This window comes from Grammomys surdaster, unplaced genomic scaffold (assembly GCF_004785775.1).
Source record: "Grammomys surdaster isolate TR1022 unplaced genomic scaffold, NIH_TR_1.0 126660, whole genome shotgun sequence".
In the NCBI taxonomy this organism is placed as follows: domain Eukaryota; kingdom Metazoa; phylum Chordata; class Mammalia; order Rodentia; family Muridae; genus Grammomys; species Grammomys surdaster.
Genome location: NW_021621449.1, coordinates 3,259,582 through 3,286,059, shown reverse-complemented (window position 1 = coordinate 3,286,059; position 26,478 = coordinate 3,259,582). Strand labels below are relative to the sequence as shown.

The following is a 26,478-nucleotide window of genomic DNA, read 5'->3' as shown; positions in this document are numbered from 1 at the left end:
GAGCAAATATGGAGACAAAGTGAGGGACAGAAACTGAAGGAGGGGCCATCTGAAGACCACTCCACCTGAGTATCTATCCCATGTGCAATCACCAAAGGTAGATGCTGATGTGGAAGACAGGAAGTGCATGCTGATAAGAGCCTGATATGGATATCTCCTCAGAGGCCTTCAAGAGTCAGACATACTCAGAGGCAGATGCTCACAACTAGCCATTGAACTGATCATGGGGTTCTCAATAGAGGAGTTAGAGTGAAGACTGAAGGAGCTGAAAGGATTTAAGGCACCATGAGGAGAGCAACAATACCAACCAACCACAGCTCCCAGGGTCTAAACCACCAGCCTGGGAGCACTTAGGGGGGGGATCCAGGGCTTCAGCTGAATATGTAAAAGTGGAGGGCCCTGCTGGGCATAGGTGGAAGAAGAGAACCTTGACCTCATGAAGGCTGGATGCCCCAGGGGGTGGGAATTTTGAGGGTGGGGAGGTGGGAGTGGGGGGGGTAGATAGAGGTTACATCCACAGAGAAGAAGGAGGAGGGGCGAGGGGATTGGGGGTTCCGAGGGGGTGGTGGTGGATGGGGTAAGGGGACATCATAGGAAATGTAAATAAATCATCCAATAAAAAAAAAAAAAAAAAAAAGAACACCAAGACTCTCAGGAGATAACACACAACAATATAGATATCCAAAGAAAAGAATTCATCATACCAAGAACCAGAAATTTTCATTTTATATATATAATATTGTATTTAAATGATACAGGTCAACAATCGTGGCAGCAATATTCTAACAGGAGACTTTTAAATTAGTGATGATGAAAATACTTCACAAAATTATTACAAATATTCTAGAGATAAATATTAAATATAATACTTCAGGAATTCATGATCTATTTTTACTGTTATAAAAGCTATAGGCAATTAATAACCACCAAAAGACAGAGAAATAATCTTCTCTATGGATGATCAACCTAATTGGTTATCCAGTACCAGTGGTTAGCCTTTAAATGATATGCTTTTATCAAATGAACACTGCATAGCAAGATGCAATGAAAATGGACATAAACCCTCATATCAAGGCTGGTTGAGACAACCCATTGGGAGAAAAGAGGTCCCATGAGCAGAGGAAGCCTACTTTTCCTGAAGGGAAATGGGAGAGTAATGGATCTGGTAAATAGGAGAAGTGCTGGGACTAAGAGGAGTGGAGAGACGGCATGTTATAGTTGGCAAGTATTGTATGAGAGATGAATACATTTTACAAAAAGAAATCAAAAATTAAGATGATGAAAAAAGGTACACTTTAAATGGCCTGCTTTAAGTAGACCATCAGGCAATATCAACAGTCTGTATAATTTTTATAGTTTAGACCCTGTGTACAATGTGATAAGACTAGCATTTCATACCTGCCATCCTCCTCAAAAATGATTACTCAAATTTTAATACAGGAATATCCTATAACATACTAGATCAGTCACCCTACTTATCAGAATCATGTAAAAACATGGATCTTCTGAAAACATATCCCAACCAAGAGAAGACTAAAGAGATGTGGCAGCTAAGTTCAATGTAGTATCCCAGATGAAAGTCTAGTCATCATGATTGTCAATCAGTGTTGAAGTCAGTATTCACTCACTAATTGTAACAACCATGGATGCCTTTATAAGATGCTCATACAGGGGACAGTGTGTGTAGATGTGGGGTTAAAACAATGTCTTTATATCCTCATGTAAAATCTTCTATTAATTTAAAAATGTTTTCAAGGAGTCTATTAAAGCTTTAAATAATTTTTATTCATGACATAGGATTTCATCATTTTCTTCAAGATTATGTATATATACATATATACATATGTATATATATTCATATATGCATAAATATATATGTGTTCAGAGATGGCTCAGAAATAATCAAAGCCTAGAGAAATATAGGGCCACTAGAATGATTTGTACAAACAAGACTTGTGTAAACTAAAGGAGATGTACATGTCAGATTTTCTGGTCTAATATAAATGTACATGTGAACTCCACTTCTTAGTACAAGCAACCCAGGAATCTACAAGAACTATCAGACAACATAGGCAGACATCCCCTACTCAACTTCAGACTCGCTAGCCTGAAGAATAGGTAGGGAACCTGCCTGTGGAATCTCTCACTCCCTCAGTTCCCACAAACACAATCCTCCATCATCCCTGCCCCCTAGAACAAAAAGAAACAAATACACCCAAGAAAAGGAGATGGCATTAAATAAACTGAGAACTGAAATCAACAAAACATAAACAAAGACAACAATACCAAGAATCAATGAAACGAAGAGCTGGTTCTTTGAGACATTTAACAAGATAGATAAATCCTATCCAAACTAAATAAAAGATGGAGAGAAAATATCCAAATTAACAAAATTAGAAATAAAAAGGAAGACATAATATCAGACACTGAGGATATCCAAAGAATCATTAGATCATACTTTACAAAACTTTATTCCACAAAATTGGAAAATCTAAAAAAAAAAAAGTGATCATTTTCTCAATAGATACCACTTACTAAAGTTAAATCAAGAGCAGATAAACAATTTCAATAGACCTATAGCCTATAAGGAAGTAAAAGCAGTCATTAAAATTCTCCTAGCAGAAAAAAGCCCAAGGTCTTAGCACAGAATTCCACCAGACTTTCTAAAGAGAGTTAACACCAATATTCCTCAAATTAGATCACAAAATAGAAACAGAAAGAACATTGCCAAATGCATTTTATGAGGCCACAATCACCCTGACACCCAAATCAAAGATTTAACAAACAACAAGAATTACAGACCAATTTCCCTCATGAACACACATATAAAATTATTCAATAAAATGCTTGCAAACTGAATCCAAGAATACATCAAGAAGATCATCCACCGTGATCAAGTAGGCTTCATCCCAGGGATGCAGGGATGGTTCCATATGTAAAAGTCAATAAATGTAATCCACCAAACAAACAAACTGAAAGAGAAAGAAAGAGATCATCTCATTAGATGAAGAAAAGACCTTTGACAAAATCCAACAGCATTTCATAATAAAAGTCCTAGAGGGATTAGGGATATAAAAGACATACCTAAACATAATAAAGGCAATTTGCAAGAAGCATATAGCCAACATCAAGTTAAATAGAGAAACTCAAAACAATTTCATGAAAACCAGGATCTGTAGGATTAACATAGTAAAAATGGCCATTTTACCAAAAGCTATCTACAGATTCAATGCAATCCCCATCAATAATCCAGTTCAATTCTTTATATACCTTGAAAGAATAATTCTCAACATCATATGAAAAACATAAAATCCAGGATAGCGCAAAGAATTCTGAACAATATAAGGATTTCTGGAGTACTGCCCTTAAGCTCCCCTGGACTGCTTCATCAGAGGCTGTTCAGGAGGCCTGACACTGGGAGCTCGCACTCACAGCTATAGGACTGCAGCTATGGCCTGTGTCTTCATGGGCACTGCAGCCACCCTGTTCAAGAAGGACAAGCTGGAAGTCTGAGAGTTCTTTGCCACCGCCAAGGTGTAAGCCAAACCCCTTGCGCAAATAAACGTTATATGTATGTCCCTGGGGAGGGGTAGAATTTCTATAGGTATCGCCATCTCTGATTTCAAAGTATATGACAGAGCTATAGTCATAAAATCCTCATAGTATTGGCATAAAAGCAGACAAATTGACCAAAGGAATTAAATGGAAGATGCAGCAGTAAATACACATACTTATGGACACTTGATTTTTGACAAAGAAGCCAGAAATATACAACAGCAAAAAGAAAGCATCTTTAACAAATGGTGCTGGTCTAACTGGATGTCTGCATGTAGAAGAATGAAAATAGATCCATATCTATAACCCGAGACAAAACTCAAGTTCAAGTGAATTAAAGACCTTAACATTAAACCAGGCATAGTGAACCTTACAGAAGAAGAAGTAGGGAATAGCCTTGAACACATTGGCTCAGGAGACAACTTCCTAAATAGAACACTAATGATACAGGCACTTAGATCAACAATTAATAAACAGGACTTCATGAAACTTAAAAGTTTCTTCTTTAAGATAAAGAACACTGTCAATAAGACAAAATGGTAGCCTACAGAATAGGAAAGGATTTTCACCAACTCCACATGCAACAAAGAGCTAATATATCTGAAAAATATAAAGAACTCGAGAAACTGGACATCAACAAACCAAAAAATCCAGATCTAAACAGAATTCTCAATAGAGGAATATCAAATAGTTGAGAACCCCTTAGAGAAGTGTTTATTATCCTTAGCCATCAGGAAAATGCAAGTTAAAAGTACATAAAGAATCCATCTTATCCATCTTACACACATTAGAGTCCCTAAGATCAAACACTCAAGTGACAGCTCATGCTGCTGAGGATACAGAGCAAGGAGAACACTTCACTGCTGGTGGGAGTGCAAACGTGTACAACTACTATTGAAATCAATATGGCTGTTCCTCAGGAAATGGGAAATCAATGTATCTCAAGACCCAGATGAACCAGTCTCGGGCATATATCCAAAAGGTTCCATCCCACCAGAAGGACACTTGTTGAACTACGTCCAGAACAACTTTACTCATAATAGCTAGAAACTGGAAAAAAACTAGGTGTCCCTCAGTAAAGAATGGAATTTTTAAAACATGGTACTATTTTTTAGGCTATTTTTTAAATGACATCATGAAATTTGCAGGCAAATGGATGGAACTAGGAAAAAAAATCATTCTGTGTAAGGTGACTCAGATCCAGAAAGACAAACATAGTAACTCACTTATAAGTGGGTATTAGCTGTTAATTAAAAAATAACCTTACTACAATACACAAACCAAGAAAGACTAAATATCAAGGGTGAGGGGGACATGAATCTCCTTGGGAAGGGGAAATATATCTTGTGGGTGAACTAGGTGCCAGGTGGAGAGAGGATCAAGTTGGGGGTGGGTAGTTTCAAGAGTGAATACAGGAAGAAATGACTGGAACTGTGAGATTTGGGACAGCAATGTGGAAACTTAGTGAAATGGAAACTCCCTATAATATACAAGGATGACCCTATCGAAGACTTCTAGTAATGAGTGATTACTGAACTGGCTACCTTCTGTAACCATGCAAAGGTCCCAGAGGTGGGACTGAGACTCCAACCCAGCCACAAAACCTTTGACCTACAATTTGTCCTGCCTGCAAGATGTGCTGAGGAGGCATAGAACTTATGGGAGTAGCCAATCAATGGCTGGTCCAACTTGAGACCCAAACCACAAGAGGGAGCCCATGTCCAACACTGCCTTGATGGCCAGGAACTAAAGACAGAATAGCCCAGACACATAGGATAGAAGAAAACACAACTGGAAAAAAAAAAGTCAATGAATGGCTAAGATCAAAAACTCAGGTGATAGTAGATGCTGGCAAGGATGTGGAGAAAGAGGAACACTCCTCCATTGTTGGTGGGATTTCAAGATGGTACAACCACTCTGGAAATCAGTCTGGCAGTTCCTCAGAAAATTAGACATAGCATTACCTGAGGACCCAGCTATACCACTCCTGGGCATATACCCAAAAGATGCTCCAACATATAACAAGGACATATGCTCCACTATGATCATAGCAGCCTTATTTATAATAGCTAGAAGCTGAAAGAACCCAGATGTCCTTCAGCAGAGGAATGGATACAAAAAATGTGGTATATTTACACAATGGAGTATTACTCAGCTATTAAAATCAATGGATTCATGAAATTCTTAGGTAAATGGATGGAACTAGAAAATATCACCCAGAGTGAGATAACCCAATCACAAAAGAACACATGGTATGCATTCACTGATAATTGGATATTAGCCCAGAAGCTTGAAATAACCAAGCTTCAACTCACAGACGACATGAAGCTCATGAAGAAGGAAGACCAAGTGGGGATGCTTTGGTCCTTCTTAGAAGGAGCAACAAAATACTCAAGGGAGCAAATATGGAGACAAAGTGTAGGACAGAAACTGAAGGAGGGACCACCTGGAGACCATTCCACCTGGGTATCCACTCCATGTGCAGTCACCAAAGGTAGACGCTGATGTGGATGTCAGGAAGTGCATGCTGACAGGAGCCTGCTATAGCTGTTTCTTTAGAGGTCTTCCAGAGCCTGACATACTCAGAGGCAGATGCTCACAGCTAACCATTGAACTGATCAAGGGGTTCCCAATGGAGGAATGAGAGAGAAGACTGAAGAAGCTGAAAGGGTTTGTGTCCCCATGAGGAGAGCAACAATACCAACCAACCAGAGCTCCCAGTGTCTAAACCACTATCCTGGGAGCACATAGGGAGGGACCCATGGTTCCAGCTGTATATGTAGGGGAGGATGACCTTGTTGGGCATAGGTGGGAGAGGAGATCCTTGGTCCCATGAAGGCTGGACACCGAGTGTGGGGGAATTCGAGAGTGAGGAGGTGGGAGTGGGGAGGTAGGTGGGACCACATCCTCATAGAAGCAGGAGGAGGGGGGATGGGATGGGGCTTCCTGGGCATGGGGGAAAAAATGGGATAAGGGGATAACATCTGAAATGTAAATAAAATATCCAATAAAAAAGGAAAAAAAAAAGAAAAAATGTCAGTGACATCATTCCCAATGATTTTCTGCTAAACTCATAGATACTTGCCTAGCCCAACTGTTATCAGAAAGCCTTCATCCAGCAACTGATAAAAACAGATGCAAAGACACACAGCCAAACATTAGACAGAGCTTGGGGAATGTGGAAGGAAAGGGGGAAGAAGGATTGTAGGATCCAGAGGGGTCAAGAACACCAGGAGAACATGACCCATAGAATAAACTAAGCAAGGTTCATACAGGCTCACAGAGACCGAATTGACAATCACAGAACCCACACAGACCTGCACTAGGTCCTCTGCATGTATGTTATGTTTGTCTATCTTGGTTTTCTTGTGGAACTCATTACAGTAGAGATAGTTTGTCTCTGACACTTTGCCTGCTCTTGGGACCATTTTCCTCCTCCTGGATTACTTTGTTCAGCCTTGATATGTGGTCTGGTACCTAGTCTTACTGTAACCCATTATGCCAGGTTCTATTGATATCCCTGGAAGGCCTCCCCTTTTTGGAGGGAAACAGAGGAGGTGTGGATCTGGGGAGAGGGGAGGTGGGAGGCAGTGACTGGGAGGAGTGGTTAAAGGGGAAATGGTGATTGAGATGTAATTTATGAGAGAATAAGTAAAAAAGAGAGACAGAGAGAAAATAGATTTATGTGAAACTATTACACTCTACAGCAGCAACCAAACACTTAGGTACATTAATTCTTACCTTCCATGACTGAAACATATTTTATACAGTTTAATTCCTTGTGAGTTATATCTTTTATATCTTTTTTTACTTCAAGAAGCTGAAAGTACTTCTGAAAATAAACTGGAAGAAAACAGAACCAAAACCACTCATTTTCATGATAGAAGTCTTTCTAATTTTTTTTATTTACTGATACAAACATCTACAACATCCACATTTCTAAGTAGGCAGATCCTATGATTCCCATCACCCTGTAGTCAATGGACTCCTCGGTCTTCTCATTTGAAACCACAGATACATTCAGAACTCAAGAAACATACATGAGTGACTTAAAATGCAGGAAGGGTCCATTATCATGGCTCGAAAGGGAGTGAGCCATACCCTTCAATGCTGAATATAAGATGAAAATGCTAATTCTTCAAGGAGATGAAGCAGAGACAGACATTCATAGTTAAGAATGTGAACTACCTTCTTGTTGGGAGGAAAGGGGGTTTACTAATTCTGAGTAGTTATAGGTTATTTTAGAATGGGAAGTAAGAAAAAAACTAACAAGTATTTACAGGGCACGCTTTCTTCCTCAAACTCGCATCTTTTCGACTGAGTTGCTCCTTCATGTACCACACTGTCTCTCACTCAGAATCAAACTGAATGACCTCTCCCTCTACATCTGAATTTCTTCACTTTCTTGTCTTTGTCTCCTTATTCCATCACTTTTTCTTCCTCTGTTTCACCAACACCAGTTCTGAAATGGGTATTCAGTAATATCCCAGGGCCCTCATTGCCCTTCTTGGTATTGGACTTCAGTTCTCTTTCTCCTCAGCCTTTGAACCATTGCTCTGTCAGGTTTTGCCTCACCTTTTGGCCATCACTTCTTGCCTTCTATAATCTCCTCTCCCTCCATTGACCCCTTCAGAATTTAACACTTTCTACAATCCTGTCATTATGCTCTCTCCTAATACAAAATTCTTCTTGAGTGATGCCATATATTGCTATGGTCTTGTCTGTTGCCTATTTACATGGTATTTTTTGCTCACTAAACACAAATATGCCTAAAACTCAACTCAATATGTCTAAAACTAAAGTCAACATCTACCAACTTAAACATATAACTTATCATATATTCTCTATCTCTTTGATCAACTCCATAGTTGGTGACTTTTCACTATGTGAATGTTGAAGTCACATGTTCTTGGAGCCCTTATTCCCTGGATCTCCATCCTCATCAGGCATTTATTCCCTGGGTCCTATTCTCTTTACATCTCAAAGCTGCCTCCTCTCATGTTCTCCAGACACTTATCTCATTATCAGGTTACAGATTAGCCCTCTTGCTTATTTCTTTGTCCTAATAACTCTATTTTCAGATTCCCAGAAAAAACACAATCTATAACATAAATATGGCTACACGAATTCTTTATTTGAAACACTACAATGGTTCTCCATGGCACTGGTGGTTTGCAAAAAATTACCACAGTTTTTAACTTCTGTATTCACACACCATTGCAATGTGGTTTTGCAACATTTCCAGTTCAAATTTAAAAAAAAAAAAGTGAAGTCTCATGTGTGAGCTGACCAAGAGAATGTGCAAAATCAGCTCTAATCAGCTCTCTGGTTCAATTTTTTGAGCACCTGACTCATGGTCACCCTCAATCTTAGAAATCTCCAACCTACCATGTAAACAAACCCAAGCCCTCCTAAGGACTCAAATAAAGTTGAGCCACACTGTTAGCCATTCCAGCTGGCCTCTTCTTCCTCAGAGGCTGAGTTGCTGGGACTGGTAACTGATCACACATACATGACTAAGTTCAGCTAGGGCCAAAGGAGCTGCTCAGTGAAGATCAGTCGAAATTGCCAAACCATGGAAGCATAAGACAAATAAGTACGTGCATTAATTCACTACATTTATACTGATATATTAAGGAAAAACAATACTTGATTTAAAAACACTCTTTAGGAGAAAGAACTTTTTTATCTAAGGGTGGACAACATGTGCTCTGCATCCTGCTTGTGTCTACCTAGGGAAATGTCACTGTTTCCTCACTTAGCACTGTGTGCTTCAGCCATTCACCCCTCTGTGACATTCTTGGTACTCACAGTTCTAGGTGTCATCTCTTCTAGGAAAACTATCTCAGCGCAACACTTCTCAGACAACGTTGTAGACATTACTTCACTTTTTTCTATGATTCTTTTACATAACCCATGCTAGCTCCATACTTGCTGTCCTATCTAACACTCGGAGTAGCTGGGATAACAAGAGTGTGCCATTGTACCTGGCTGGCAGTGATTCATTGACTTCCTCTAAATTTCTTGAGAACACAGTCTGTGTTCTTCCTGGACTTGGTCTGTCTAACACATCGTATGATATACATTAATGGATGCTATTACTATATTAATACTATTAATTAATTCTGAGTGAGCAAATGAATGAGTAGAACATCCTAAATATACTGCTTTTTGTGTATTTTTAAGTTTTTCATAAATGCTCAAATGTTTGATGAAGAGAAATCCATCCATTTGCTCAGGTTGCTTTTAGATTTCTCATAATACTGGCCAGGACAGAAGTAGCTAGGAATTAGCTGAAGAACTCCTCTTCGATAATTTCTTCCTAACTCCTTCTTGTCCACAAGCTCACACTAGATGAAGAAGCCCTATACACATAAAGCTTGATATCTTGATGCCAATGAGAAAACGTAGATTTGACCTCTCAGTCTAATAAAGACAACAGTCCACAGAGTTCACTCCACAGTCCCACACAGACACTCATACATGTGATTCAGTTTCCCTACTGAGAATAGATTCCATTTTTCCCCAAGACAATAGTTAAATTCAATGACAAAGGTAAAGTCACAGTGGAATCCTTCTAATTATTTTCCCCAAAGAATGTTACTTCATATTTCCACTAAATGCCAACTGCTACAGTGGAACCTTTCTTCATCTAAGGCAGTCATACCCTACTGATTCATCTGGAATACTTACTGATAAAAGCAACTAAGAATGTGATTGCCAGCAGCAGGAGAAGTACCAGCAGGCATGTAAAAGGCAGCGAGGGGGAAACAGGCTTACTTAGATGACAGATACGTTTCTCTCTGGGAGCTGGAAGGAGAAGCACATTCATTTCATGAAAAGTATGTTCCATCCTTGTTTCTTCTTTTCCACTCTCATCTTCACCCTTTTTTTTTCTAGGACACATAATTTACTAATAGAATAAACATTTTAAGTAACAAAAAAATAAAAGCACAAACTTACACTGTTAGAATAACTGGCACTAATATTTTGAGATCTGAAAAATACTTTGTGTATATATATATATATATATATATATATATATATATATATATGTATATGTATATGTATATGGTTCATATCCATTCATGGAGGATTTTTTGTTTGTTTGTTTGTTTGTTTGTTTGTTTGGGGTTTTTTGTGAAGGGAAGTGGAATGAGCTAGGATCTCACTGTGTAGTAGTCCTGGATGGTCTGCAACTCATTATGTAGACCAGACTGGGCTCAAATCCTCAGTGATCCTGTCTCTGCCTGATCCCCCTGTCTCTGCTTCCCCAGTGCTAGAATTAGACCAAACCTGGCCCTTGCAGTAAATCTTGAAAGTATGTACATATAATGTTTTCCCACATGACGATACAACATAAATACTGCCACCTGGCCTATGACTTTTCTTTACATCAGTATTGTTAATATATTTTCCTGTGCTTTCTTGGTGTTCTTTACTGTGGATTCAGCACTGTATAGTTAAATAACTTACAGGCTGCCAAAACATTAAAGATACATATATAATAACAGATAAATATTTCTAATTATGGTCCACCACATTAGCATAAGGTCAATCTGCTAGCCACCATCACATGGCTAGAAACTTCCTGGACTAAGGTACAATTTACTGGCACAGCACCTGCCTATCAAGTGAGAGGCTCTGCTCTGATCTATAGGATAAATGGAAAAAAGTTCCTTCAAGATAAAATCTCAACACAGAAACAGTCTTCATGAAGTCACAAAATACTGTCAAGCACAGAGGGAAGAAATTACTATTAAATAATATTATTTCATTTTCAGAAAAAAATGTATTTATGATCATTTATATAGAGCAGGAAATGTAGCAAGATTCAAGGTTTAGTTTCTTCAAATGGCAAAAGCAAAAGCCATGCTGAGAATGCTTTTCCTTCACACTATACAACTCTACAGCTCTTCAAGTCAATCTAAAAACAGTTTAAGTATATGAGAATTCAGTAAAATACCAGATGGGAACACTCAAAGAATCGGTCACAAATACCACCCAACTTTTCGAATGACCATCCTCCTGTATACATTAAATACAGAAAGGGTGTTTTGGTTTGGCTTGTTTTTTTTACCTGCAGGACATCTTGAGAAGGGGCCCGAAGAGTTGGATTCATTTGTGATCCTCAGTTCTGCATAAGTGATTTCTGAAGCCATATCAAGAAAAGACCTGCCTCCCACAGAAAGCGCACCTCATTCCCTCTCTAATGCTCTGTAGTTTGTGAGAACCAATCATAGTGATAAGTTGTTATGTCACACATGAATGAAAGAAGAGCCATGACTCACTAGGATAAACCACATGAGAACAAGAAACCACAGCACGGAATCACTCAGGTCACACAGGGGAGATGCAAACTCTTAATACAAGAAACAAAGAATTGTAGTCTTCAAACCCATTCAGGAAGATATGTAAGTACTAAAAAGTGGGAACTCAAAAGGGGAAGGAAAGAAATAGGAAGAAGGGAAAAGAGGAACCATGCTATTAGAGAACTCTGTCCTGAGACACTCGCAGCAAACATACATTTGTGCACTTCTATATGCCGATGTGGTTTCAGGCAAACCAGACACATGAGCAAACACTTAAGGCACAAATTGATTTTGACTGAACAGGCAAATTGTGATACCACACTCTAGAGGACTATGGGCCCTCTCCATTGTGTGGGCTCCTACTTTTAACTCAGCTGCCTACAGTGTAGGGAAGGCAAAGCTAACATCCTGTTTCTTCTGAAGCTGCTTCTCTGAGCACTCTGTCTCCGGCCACAGGTTCATGACTAGCTGCGTGGGGACTTCCCACTCACTTTACTACTGGCCACATCAAGAGCTCCTGAAACAGCTCTGGTTAGTAGCTGTGGGAGGACACTGTCCTCCCTTGTGCCTCTCTTCCCTTAATCCCTGCACTCCTCAGCACAAGCTCTAAGTGATCAGTGCTCTGTTGAGAATCGTTGGGAGAATTAAATGGATCAGAGTACAAGAGGGGACACTTACATTAGTTGGAGAGGATGAGATGATTTGAGTCCCACAAACATCTTCCAGCTCATAGCCACATGCTCAACCTTTAGTTTTTCCAAATAGTTCCCTTCTTTGAATCTCTTCCAGTTATTCCAATGTTCCTACACATAATGAGCAAACAGCACGTGCATGCATGAGAAAAATGCACAGAAACACACACTTAGTTGTTTACTGGTTTTCTCTTGTTTTTCTATCCAAACATACTGAAAACCATAGGTTCACACTATTACCCTCATTTTAATATAATCCCACAGGTTTCATTTTATTTCCCAAATTTCAGCATTTCTAACCACATCTATGAGTAAAAGCTAATATATATGATCATTATCTCTATCTCAAACTCCCAAGTGGTAATCTCTTAGATGTTACCCATCTCCTGCCCACAACAGCACCCACCCTTCACTAAGAGGCCTGTCCCTTCTAGATGAGCTCCAAGCCTCAGGTGAAGCCTTCCTTCCTTCCTTCCTTCCTTCCTTCCTTCCTTCCTTCCTTCCTCCCTTCCTTATGCTGGAATTTCTTACACAGGACCAGACACCTTGCTCAAGTTTTGGCGTCCTGGCTGTGGAAAACCTCCTTTAACTTGCTTGTGCTCTGACTCCTGGTGCTGATCTCTGAAGAGATTCCATTCAGCCTCTCTAGGACTTTAGCTCTCCACCAAGGTCACCTTGATGAGCAGAAGTCCTATCACCCTGAAATGTATTGAGTGGCCATACAGAGATAAGCAGACAGCATCCTTACCTTGCCCGTCTCTAAAACACACACCAACACTTCCTCTGCATAGACACTCTCCTCATCCTACTTGACTGCTAACAACCAATGCCAGGTCATCCACAACCAGGCAAGAATACTCTCCTTACCTTGATAGACAGTGAGCTTTCCACCATGTACACTATTTGCCCATGCCTGGTCTACACTCTACAAGGAAACTTGTAGTGAGAATTTGGGAATTTTGGTTACTTAAAAAAAAAACAAAATATAAGAATATATTTTATTTTAATCCAAGATGGGATTGCTTCAGACTCTCCACAGCAGCTGTGATTAAACTTCTACTCTAGTGGTAATATAATTTTGCCAGTTTCAGATAGTATCTGCTATTGTGTCATGCTTGGAATTCTGGGAACTTTTCAGAGGGCATGTAAATTCTAGAGCCCTGATAGGCAGGTTTCATGATTCTTTGAGGGTTGAGGGTGTGGTTTTGTAAATTGTCATGCTCAACAAAGAAAACAGAAAGAAATTTGATTCAAGGATCTCTGTCTCTCTCTCTGTCTCTCTCTCTCTGTGTCTCTGTCTCTCTCTCTGTGTCTCTGTCTCTCTCTCTGTCTTTCTCTGTCTCTGTCTCTCTCTCTGTCTCTCTCTCTCTCTCTCTCTCTCTCTCTCTCTCTCTCTCTCTGTGTGTCTGTGTGTATGTGTTTGCCTCTCTCTCTCTCCCTCCCTTTCTCTCTCCCTTCCTCTCTCCATTTCTCTCTCTCTTTCTCTCTCCCTTTCTCTCTCTCTCTCTCTCTCTCTCTCTCTCTCTCTCTCTCTCTCATCTATCCTTTTTCTCCTATCTAATTACAGTGGGTGAAACAAGAAGGAGCAGAGATAAAGTATAGGAAAAAGAATAACCCACAAAGTAGCAAAAACAGATAATTAAAAATAAAAGACAATTAAAAATAAGTGGCACCTCAACCTCGGGCTCAAAAATTAAAGATAAAAATGGGAAATTTGACTTCAAATGGCATAATGGAAATGGCAGGGGAGAGATATTGGTACTTTGTTTTAAGAAGCCAACAAAAAGTTTATTGCAGCTGCTGCTGCTGGGATATCCCCAGCATTGCTCCCAGAAGGATTTTATGTTTTTAATATCTTCATATACTTTGGTTTTTAAAATGTTTGAAAGACTGCCTGAGGAGTTGTTAAAATTGTGGCTGGAAATGGAGGGGCACAAAAATACAAAAAAAGGGGGAGGGGAACAAAAGGGGTCAGCCTACTCCCATGTTTCTGAAAGGATTATAGAGTTGGCTATGTGACTGGAAAAACTGTGAGTGGAGGTGAAAGCACAGGGGAGCAAGAAGCACTGAGAAGGAAAAACAAAAAGGGTCAAACCCAGTGACTGAGCAAGAGAATGGGAATTTCCTACAGGAAGAAAGAGGAAAGAGACTGTGTCAGAGAATGGTTGGGTCAGAGAAAAGCTCAAAAAGCAGGAGGACAATCTGATGAAACCAGCCATTTTGAGAGAAAGGGTTAATCTCTATTCAACTGTGCTGCCAGAGTGTGAGGAGGGGAAGCCTGGGATTATGAGACCACCTCAGCTTTCCCAAAAGTCATGCAACAAATGCCTGGTAATGGTATGGAGCTAGGTTATAACAGGATAGGAGGGTATTCTATAGAAATGATACATCTTACCCATTTCAAAGAAGCCATTATGTCATATGAGATACACTCAACTTATATGAAGCAAATTCTAAATAACTGAGCTACTCAAAATAGAATTATACCCCAAGACTGAAAGAGATTGGTGACAGATATACTAGAGGCTGGTCCCCAGTTGTAATGATTAGCATGGTAGAGGGAAGAAGCAGAAAATATTGAACAGTGAAATGGAGCAAAGAGAATGAATATAGCAAAAGATTAGTAGCTAGGTGTAGGGCAGTATTCTAATATACAAAAACAGGTTCAGTTTGATGACACTACTATAGAACAATGTCACTTAGCAGCTTTAAGAGCTTGGGACAAAGTTGTACAACGCTCTGGAGAAGTCATCCCTGTTTTGTTTTTTGTTTTTTGTTTTTATACAAAGATTAGTCTCAGGTAGAAACAAAGCTGTATCAGACCCTATTGTGGTAATTATTTGAAATTGGCCACTTGTTAATCCAACTATCTAAGCTACAGCGGCTCTGCCTAGCCCAGCTGCCATATTTCTCGGCCTGAGGCCACGTGCGCACTGCAGCTAGAATCGGCCCACACACTAGATGCCAGCATGAGAGATGGCTCTGCCAATCTTCCACACTGTCTCCGAAAGGCAGAGAGAGCATTGACCAGACCATTCCACCATCCATGAGGGCCCAGTAAGAGAATGAGACTCTAATTTTTATGGATTAATCAAAGGCTTTATATGTTTGATAATGATTAATAACAAGATGCCCATAAAAAGAGAGTTGTATCTCAATTAGCTAACCTAATTATAAGTTTATAAGTTGTTCCTCATGAGTGCTCTCCATACCTGTGTGGTTCTCCACCCTCCTACATCTCTGCCCTCTCTAGCTCCTCCTCTTCCTTTTTTCTCTTCTTCTCCCAACTCCTCCTCTTCCTCTCCTATTCCTCCCACCTTAGCTCCTCCTACAAGACCCTGACACAACGCAGGTGTTGATAGAGAACTTGGCACTTGAAAATGTGAATATCAAGTGTAAAAACTTTATTAGACCATTAAAGGCATGAGCAGCAGCCATGGTCAAATGGATAAGGGATATGACTGATATTGGTTCTAACATGTACCATGCTAATGTAGGTCAAGCTATATAGCTAGAGTCTCTAATATCAAAATGCTCTGTGCTTCAAATGCAGGAAATATGGTAATTTATGGAGAGACTGTGACAAAACCACTGAAATCTCAGATCTCAAAATGCCTAGTGCCTTAATAATGGGGAAATGTGCTCATTTCTAACAAAATATAAAAACAAACCATCTCTAAGGGCAGTGGTTCTTCTCAATATAAAGAAGAGAGAAGTCATAGGCTTTCAGGGGTGTGCAGGCAATGTGGCAAGGGTTGTCATTGGACCAATTAATGAAAGTCCAAAAGAGACATTCAAAGTAATTTCTTACCATCAGGAAAAGGACTTGGGGGCCTAGCTTGAGGCCCTGTAGCAAGAAGTAAATGAGCCAAATTGGAATGGAACAACAGCAGCCAGAAATATTGCATTATGGAAAAAAAATCTGGAATCAAATCATTCTGTATACTTTAAGGAAGTGTTAACACCACAATGGAAGCCAGTGAAAGTTTTGCATTAGGAATATGTATTAGTTTAAATTTCTGTAGCAAATGAAAAGTTCTGGCCGGGTGGTGGTGGCACACGCCTTTAATCCCAGCACTTGGGAGGCAGAGGCACGCAGATTTCTGAGTTCGAGGCCAGCCTGGTCTACAGAGTGAGTTCCAGGACAGCCCAGGTTATACAAAGAAACCCTGTCTCAAAAAAAAAACCAAAAAAAAAAGAAAGAAAGAAAGAAAAGAAAAGCTCTGGATACCAACAAAACTGATAAATACTAAAACTGAGCAGGAGAAGTCTCCTGACCATCTTGGCCACTGATCCACAAAGTTCTTATTTCCTTGAAAATATCTCTGTTTGTAATTTCTCAATACACACAGCATAATTAATGGATTAAAACGGAAAGGGGGAAATGTAGTAACAATTTTGAAATTTTGTTTTCTTCTTAAAACTCAGAAATACTGTAAGAATATGTTTTTTTTAATTTATTTTTTTTCAAATCATAATTTTTACTTATTCACACAGGGGTTATAAATACAAAAAGGACTCTAATTTCCTCAACAGTTAATTGACAAAAGAGAGGTAATCTCACAAAAAGTAGAAAAAGCTATTTCTAATCGATATATTATATAGTCTGATTAATTGTCAGTGGTGCTATAAAAGTCCTTTGACAAAAGATTATTAATATAGATTTATATATCCTTAAATAAGGTCTTCATGACTCTCTGAGTGTGGAAGGAGCGACTGTTGGCGCTTCTGCCCTGATTTTACAAGAACTCTGAAAAATTGGCTTTAAAAACAAAAGAGGGGGAACGGTATCCTCTCAGAAGGAGTCCCCCTGAAATACTCTCCATCATGCCTTGTTCACTTTTATCTCTCTAAAGCTGAAAGCTCATGGCAAATCTCTTGCTGACCATGTTGGTGACCTCTGGCACCACCAAGACCAACAAAACTTTGCCACAGATATGGGGAAGGACCCTCTTACCCATAAAGGGAATGGCCCAGACCCAGTTCCCTTATGGAGCCGAGGACTGATATGCCTGTCCAATACCACAGAAGGCACAGCTAACCGGCTACCAAAAAGATTAATGAAAAAAATAGATACCCCCACAAAGCCAGGCCCAACAATAAATACGATGAATAACAATTTACATCCAGGGAAGAGAAATCTCCCTGAGAATCCCCTTCTTTTTTCTTTCCAGGTAAAAATGAATCACCCGTGATGCCTGCTGTTAGAAGTTCTAATCCAGATGTGCCAGAAGCCAGGACCCCCGCCCTTACCCTCACCCCCTACCTTTCTCCACCTGCACAATGTCCCCTGAAGCTTGGCAACTGCAAGATCCTGCTTGGCAACTGCAGATAGACTCAAAGCAGTGTACCATATCTTCTGAAGAATAGCAGGGAGACCATATCTCAAGCAGTGTACCATATCTTCTGAAGAATAGCAGGTTTCGGTCCTCCTCGCCCCCACGAATAACTAGGACCCACTGGTCAGGTCAAGTGGCACCCAGACGTGTGGCTCAAGGCACGGACCCCTCCGGACGGACCCTCATTGAGAGGACGTGCGCACGACATCAAGACTGAGTGAGACAGAGATCGTCACCCGCGACTGTCGTCCTCGGAACCAGGTTGATTCTGCCATCAAGAAGACGGTTGAAGTTCATTACCATCAGCTGAAAATTGAAGAGGATCCAGAATTGACTCCGCAGGAGACTGACACAGCTGCCAGCTCCCCTGCCTCCCCCTACGGTCGACCCCTAGACTTCCACGCCCTCCAGAAGGGTTCCTGGTATGCCTGGCTTTGCCCTCATTTCTCTTGCTAGAGAGCTTGGCCTCTTGATCACCCCAACAAAAATTGGCTTTTTCCTAAACCAAGGCCGCCCTTGATACGGCCGCTAACATTGGGGAGCCTTCCTTTATGACAATATTACACCCCAAACTGACAAATGGCTGGTAACTTCAACATTTACAAGGGACTAGGATGGCTGTGAGTTAGCCCAATGATGGGATTATTGTAGGTCCACTTCCCAGGGGCCCACCCAATGCAGCCGAAAAGGAGTGCGTGGTGCTGGGAGTGGGTGCAGCCTACATGGCCTAAGACAGGGCTCTCACCCTCCTTTCACCCACCTCGGGGTCCCTTGACGTTGACCATTGTCAACAGCCTAAAGCCTCCGACCATCGATGTGACTCGTCTCACATCAATGTTTTGGGGTTGTGAACTTGTCTAAGACCCCCCCATAATTAGACATCCAAATTCAAAACTCACATAGTTGGGATTGATCATAAGACGCCTTCTCTAACTAAACAGAGAAGGGGGAGATGCCAGAAGCCAGGACCCTCACCCTTACCCTCACCCCCCTACCTTTCCCCACCTGCACAATGTCCCCTGAAGCTTGGCAACTGCAAGATCCTGCTTGGCAACTGCAGATAGACTCAAAGCAGTGTACCATATCTTCTGTAGAATAGCAGGGAGACCATAACTCAAGCAGTGTACCATATCTTCTGAAGAATAGCAGATAAATCATAATTCAAGGCAGTGTACCATATAGACCATGACATGTTTCAAGGCACAGGCCAAGAAGATTCTGTACTTTTCCACCACCTGACCCCTCTTGCCCCCTCCCCTTGTAAAACATGCTATAAAAAAGCATTTCATGTTCAAAAAAAATTAAATAAAAAAAAGAAGAAGAAAAAATAAATAAATAAATACAAAAAGGCACGACGTGGGGAAGGGAATGACACTGGAGCATGGGTGTTCAGGGAGAATACAGATATCTTTCAGAACTGGGAATCGGTTGGGTGAAGGTTCAGGGGACAGGTCACTATGACTCTGCCTATGATTCACTTGTCCTTATCTAAGTTGGTATTATCTGCCAAGGCTACCTATTTACAAGGTCTATGACTACTCAGGCTTGTAAATTTCCACAAAAGCTGCCTGTTTACAATAGCTTATAGCCACCTGTTTCAATGTTTTTGCACAGAGACCCAAGACTTGGTGTTAGTATACATGTATGACAGGCCTATGGCTGATTTTAGGCCTATGGCTGATTTTAGACCTTCAGTGTATAAGCATGGCTGCCCCTGACATCTCTCCTTTCTTCTCTAAGTATAGAAGGGCTGTGGTGATTCTAATCTTGCAAAGGCAGGGATAGAGGCCTGATCTCTAGTAATTGAAGGGGACCTTGTAATGGCTCTAGTCCCCCTGTCATTGTCCAGTGAGGCATGAGGGCCATACCCATCCCAATGTCCTTTTCCAGGAGAGGGGATACTTTTGACATCAACCCCTATGCAGTCAGCTTGTCCCTCAGGGAACCCACAGAGATATTTTTAACTTTTATTTATATTCCCTTGCAGTGCTTAGTCTCGCAGCCTAAGCAAGAATTCAGATCGCCAGTCAGAGAGGGTTCTGGGTGGCCCCTCTCTGTTTGGCCTAGGGGCGGAAGTCCCCTCTTTTAGGTTGTGTGGAGATGGGTTTTGGGAACACCCTGGATAGAGTAACAACCTCATCTTGAGTCTCGTGGTCCTCCATAGCTAACTTATGATAATATATCTGAATATGTTTTGCTACCAAATTATTTATCTGTTGTTTCACAAAGTTAGTCAGCCTATTTAAGGCCCAGGGACCAGAAGAAATAAGCAAAAATAACCCAGTTAATGGTCCCAAGATGGGAGGAAGTAGGGTTGACAACCATTGAGAGGCTGAAAGCCAATTCTTGATGTTTTCATTTTAATCACAGGTGTGGTAGTATCAAGCAGTTTTGCAGCAGCTGACTGTTATTTACCTCTTCCCTGGCAGGAGCGTGATCTTGTCAGCTGCAGATAGTTTCTGCAATTGTGTGACATTTGGGATTCTGGGAACTTTTCAGAGGATATATAAATACTAGGGCCTCCATAGGTGGGGGTTAATGATTGTAGGTCCTTCAGGAAGGTTGGTTGTGGTTCGTTAATAGTTGTGCTCTCAATGAATGTTGTTTTATTTACTCAGATGCAAGGATAAGATGAAAGCCATTCCCCAGTCTTTCTAGGTCTTTCTGAACTCTCACTGACTGGTTAAACTCAGCTGTTCTGTCCTAAACTCTTCTCCAAGCTGATTAAGTCAAACTAGCTTCTCTTGGATTCTGATCGAGGTGCTATAACTGACCTCAAAATAATTCTGGAAATCATTAATGGTTTTGTCACATTCTCTGACTTATTCTCTCTTCACCTGTGTCTATCTTATTCTCTCTGCAACCTGTCTCTCTAAAATTGTTTTAGTAAGAAACTCTTGGTGGGAAATTGTCTCTCTTTCTCTCTTTCTTTCTCTTTCTCTCTCTCTCTCTAAATAACTGGGCTACTCAAAATAGAATTATACCCCAAGACTGGAAGGGATTGGTGACAGATATACTAGAGACTGGTCCATAGTTGCAATGGTTAGAATGGTAGAGAAAAGAAGCAGCAAATGTTCAACTGTGAAATAGAGCAAGGGGAATTAATCCCTGAATTGATCTTAAGTAGTTTGTTTCCTCTCTTGTTCTAATGAGAGTTGAATGTATCCTATCTCTGATGCATTCTGTTAAATCTTTCTCTGATACATCCCTTTGCCCCTGAATTAGACATCACTTTCAAATATGGTTACTTCCTTCTATTGTTTAGGATCAAAGGTGTATACTAAAGGCATGTCTGTGTTCCATGCTGTAATCCAGAGTGTATCTGCATTCCAGTCAAGTCACATAGACCTAGAAGGTGTTTGGCTGTGATTGTTTTCAAAGCAGCCATGTTTTCTAGATTCAAATTCCTCTCCAGTGCTCAAAGAAGAAACAAGAAGAAATTAGATTCTCTCTCTCTCTCTCTCTCTCTCTCTCTCTCTCTCTCTCTCTCTCCCCTCCCTCCCTTCTATCCTTCTTTCTTTTCTATCTAGTGAAAAGGAGGTGAAACCTTGGGAGAAATGTGGGGGGATAAAGGGTGGAAAAAAGAAGAACCCACAAAATAGTAAAAGACAAATGAAACTCCTTTCAACCTTTGGTGTCTTTGAATCCCAACCCAGTACAAAGCCAGCATTATGCTTGAGTGCCCTCTTCACCTCTTCCAAATGTTGAGGATTGTCTCACCTCTCCTGTCTCACCAGCAGAGAAGCACTATATAGCAGATCTTTGCTTCTTTGTGGGTTCTTCTTTTTCCCATCATTTATCACCCTAATTTGACCCCTATCACTATATAAGAAAGAAGGATAGAAGGAAGAGAGATCCATGAATTAATTTCTTTCCTTTTGTTTCATTTAACATGACTACTAACAAACTACAATCAACCCCCCTGAGTGATCAGCAACCTCCAACCTCACCTCTCCAGGCCCTAGAATGTCTACATACTCTGAAAAGGTCCCAGAATTCCAAATGTCACACAATCACAGAAACGATCTGCAGCTGGCAAAACCATGCCTCTGCTACAGCATGAAGCAAATAAATCATAGCCAGCTGCTGCCAACAGTCTAAAGTAGCTTCATATCCCCATATCCTCACACCTGGGACTAAAATGAAAACATATTCTTATATTTCTGTGTTTTTTAAAAGAAATAAAAATTCCAGAACTGTTACTACAGCAGTGGATACTCAGGGCCTTAACTTCACTAATGACTGTCTAGAAGACTTGAGTCCCAGATGAAGTAGGTTATAGATTACAGCCGGAATGCCCACAAGGATCAGGCTTCAGTATACTGTCCAGGTTCCTCCCATGCCTCTTTGGCCCCTGCCCTATAAGGATACTAGCTTGTAGAGGTTTTGTGATAAGTGGAAATCCCAAAACTTTGGTAACTATCAGAATGCCTGAAGTCTCAAAATCATGCTTCACTAACTCAAGGATTGCTGTCTCCTCCTACACTGACATTTACTGTTTAAGGATGGCCAGTCCACCATACACATACTAACAGCTTAATATCTCTGTTCCAGTCTTGCCAGCCAGTCCTCAGACTAGTCATATACAGAGACATCTCACAGTTTGAGAAGCCTGGGCTCTGTGACTGAGCTCTGAGCCTGCAGATTCCCAGAGTCTCGTGTGATAAAACCCCCTGGCAGCCTTGCACTTCTAGAGGCACAGCAAGGCTCAACATGAGTGCCTGGCCCCACACTTGTTCACATGAGAAGGCAAAGGATGGTCTATGATAGTTTTATTTTGTTCTATTATGTTTGGTTTGTTTTATATTAAGACAGTCTGGCTATGCAACCCAAGCCAGCCTTGAACTCATAATCCTCCTGCCTAAGCTTCCTGAGGGATGGAATTATGGAGATGTGATACCTAGCTGTGGCTTTCCTTTTCTTTCCTTTGGCTTTCTTCAAACAAGTTCTCATTAGGTAGCCCAGGCTAGACTATTAGCTCAGTGTCCTCCTGTCTTGGCCTCTAAAAGCTAGGATTATGCAGTGTACTGCCCTACCTAGCAAGATCTCTTTTAAGATAATTTTTAATAATATTTTATTAATTCAAGAATCCCATATAATGTATTTTGAACATATTCATGCCCCCCAACTCTCAAAACAAGAATTTTAACCTTCCCATCCTTGACCACCCAATTTTGAGATTTCATCTTTTTTTTTCTTTCTCAATCAAGTCCAAATTGTGTTGTCAACTAATCTTAAAAGTGGGGCTTGCCCTGGCTTGTCATCTGTGGTGATTTGAATAGGAATGATTCCAATAGATTCAAGAGTTTGAATGCTTGGCCCATAGGCAATAACACTATCAATAGTTGTGGCCTTGGTAGAAGTGTGTCACTATGAGAGCAGGTATTGAGGCTGACTATGCTCATGCTATGGCCAGTGTTGGATACAGTCTCCTTTTGCAACCTTTGGATCAGGATCAGTTCCTTCTCTAGCACGATGTCAGCCTGAGCTCTGTCATGTTTCTCACCATGGTAATAACAGACTAAACCTCTAAACCTGTAAGCCAGACCAAATTAAAAGTTTTCATTCATAAGAGATGCCATGGTCACAGTATCTTTCCACAGCAATGAGAGTCTAACTAAGACAGAAGTTGGTACCAGGGACTGGGGTACTGCTGTGACAGGCCTGACCACGCTTTTGTTTAGAGGAATGTGGATTTTGGAACTTTTGACTAAGAAAGCAGTGGAATGCTTTAAGTAGGACTTAATGGGCCATCCTCTTAGGAATATGAAACCCATTGGTCCTGAGACTAATTTGAACTATGAAAGCCTAGCTCAAGAGGCTTCAGAAGAGAAGAATGCTAATGTGTGGCCTAGAGATTGTTCTTGTGATGTTTTGGTGAAGAATGTGGCTGCTTTTTATTCCCTTGTCCAAAAAGTTTGCTTGGGGCTAAAGTAGTGTTTTAGATTAATAGCATTGGCAAAGGAAAGGTATAGACGTTATTGTGTGGTTACTATTGTTGTTCACTCTTTTTTTTTTTTTGTCTCAGAATTGGACTTGATTTTAAAATTCAAAAATAAAGGATTTAGGACCATACACACATATCACATACACACAGACAATACAAATAAATTTATTTCAAGTTAAATGAATACAAATAAATTTATTTCAAGTTATTTCAAGTTTATTTCAATTAAAATGTCTTGTAGCAAAAAAGGTTCTGATATGAGTTTCGCTCAGGGATGAGGGTAGACAGGAAAACGAGAGAGGTAACAGGCAAATTAGGAAATTGGATCATTGGAGAAAATATGCAAAAAGCATTATTTAATTTTTAAAAGGTTTTGGTGTCCATAGGAGAAGCTGTTGAGCTTGTGAGATAACTCTTAGTTTAGAAAAGAAATGTATTTGAAATACAGATTGAGAAACTCTGCTCCAGACACCTCTTGAGCACACTTCTTCAACAGGGGCATACCGAACTGTACTTTGTGTTTCAGGGATGTGGCAATGGAGGCCCTACTCCATGGAGCTAAGATGATTGGAACCATTGAGTGTTTGGGGATAGTTCTGGAAGGGAGTGGTGTTCATAGGCAATGTTGGACAGGGAAAAGGTGTGTCAAAGGGAAGAAGACAGCTGTGTGTGAGAAAGTGACAGGTGTTGTAGGGTAAATGATCTCTTGTGACTCTTTACAGTGTGTATTTATGTTCACAAAATCTGTGATGAACTTTCAGTTGAGAAACAAGTCATTTTGTTGGTTTTTTCTTCAAATTGCTGAATATATTTTATAGAACATCATCAGATGATTTTATCTAAATTGATACAAATTACTATGAACTGGCCAATAATAGTTAATATATATTCTCAATGCCAGAAATATAAACAACATATTTAACTGATATAAAACAATTGTAAGTTTGGTTGCAAAGGTTTTCTAGATGACAATAATATGAAACATTCTGTGGCCAAGGAGATGGCTCATTGCTACGTGCCTTTGAAACTGACAGCCTCTGTTGATTTCAGGCTACTAACACAAATGGTGAGAACAAGGTTTCCTCGTGAGAAAAAGGACAAGACACGGGTAAGCAATGGGATATGTTATCCTAATGAGAGGAGTTCGCATAGGAAAATTCAGCTGAGTGTCTTTGAGATCTACAGATCCAAGCATGAGAACCAGATGGCTTTTTACATGTTCTTCTGCTGTTGCTCACTCTTATGAAGATGGTTTTGATAAAAAGCAGCAAGCTAAGCAAGGTAAAAACACAAGGAGAAAAGAAGCACCCAGAAGTAAAATGCAGCTAATCCTGTGTTCAAGAAGAAAAATAGATTAAAGATATTAAACGGAATACAGAGCATGGTGACCTCGGGGCAAGATCTCACACAGCTAAACTTCCAACTTGTAAAATGGGTTTAAGGAAAGCTCAGAGCTGGGAGCGGTGGTGCACACATTTATCCCAGCACTCCAGAGGCAGAGGCAGGATAATCTCTGAGTTCAAGGCTAGCCTGGTCTACAAAGCAAGTTTCAGGACAGGCAAGTGTAAATAGTAAAACAAATCATTGAAAAGAGAAAGCTGGTGAAGATGTAATTGAATAAGGTGGCCATGTTCCCATTCCCATGGTATCCATGGTGTCCATGGTGTTCATGGTGTCCAGCCCCAGCAAGCAGCAGGACTTGAAGGCTATGAGCTTGTGCTTCTGGTTTTAGAATCTAGGATAGAAGAATGAGGTTATTGAATCTCCCTCCAATACTAAGGAAGGTAGCTGAGACCAGGCATGTGTCAGGGGTGTCCCTGCATGGAGGCCCATTAGCTGAAGCTGTGAAGATGACATCTGGAGTGCCTTGGAAACCCCAAGAGGTTAGAGATGCCAAAGCCAAAAGATTCCTTCTGAGGAAAGCTTCTACCAGGGAGAGGAGCCAGTCCAAGAGAGTGAACGGTGTTGCAGTCAACGAAGCTGATGGAGATGCAGAGTCTGGAGTTTGCCCAGCTGGTTTTCAGTCTTGCTTTGGCTCAGTATTTCTTCATTAGGCTCTCTCTTCTAATGTATAACCTGTGCCATTGTATGTTCAAAGAATATGATATGCTTTTCTATTTTAACTTTACGGAGGATTACAATTAAGAAATTGTACAAGCTTCAAAAGAGAATTTGAACTTTGGATTTTTAAACAAGTTTGAAACTGTTGAAGACTATGGGGACTTTTGAAGTTGGACTTAGTCAATTTTTGCAATATGTTATGTCTACAAGCCTGTGTAGGCCAGGGAGTGGAATGGGGTGGTTTGAATAGGAATCACTCATGTGTTTGATTGCTTGGTCCAGCGGGAATAATTCTATTAGGAGAATTGCTGCCTTGTTAGAATAGATGTGGTCTTATTGGAGAAAATGTATCATTGTGGGGGTAGGCGTTGAGGTCTTCTATGATCAAGCTATGCCCACTGTGGCACATGATCTCTTTCTGCTGACCAGATCAAGATGAAGAACTCTCAGCTCTTTCTCCAGCTCCATGTCTGCTTGTGCTCTGCCGTGTTTCCCACCATACAATAATGGACTAAACCTCTGACACTGTAAACCAGGCCCAATTAAATGTTTTTCTTTGTAAGAGTCGCCAT

General features: G+C 40.5%; 1 protein-coding gene across 2 annotated transcripts in view; it reads right to left on the bottom strand.

Moving 5' to 3' along the window:
* The window catches only part of LOC114615370 (C-type lectin domain family 4 member A-like), a 65,356-nt gene extending 53,632 nt beyond the window's left edge, over window positions 1-11,724 (bottom strand). For both annotated transcript variants that reach the window (XM_028761103.1, XM_028761104.1), the window contains exons 1-3: window positions 11,636-11,724; window positions 10,249-10,365; window positions 7,297-7,398 (exon numbers count right to left, since the gene is read on the bottom strand). In XM_028761103.1, coding sequence (XP_028616936.1) covers window positions 7,297-7,398; window positions 10,249-10,365; window positions 11,636-11,717 — 301 coding nt within the window. In that variant the 5' untranslated portion in view covers window positions 11,718-11,724. The remainder of the gene's footprint in view (window positions 1-7,296; window positions 7,399-10,248; window positions 10,366-11,635) is intronic.
* Window positions 11,725-26,478: the final 14,754 nt, after the last annotated feature.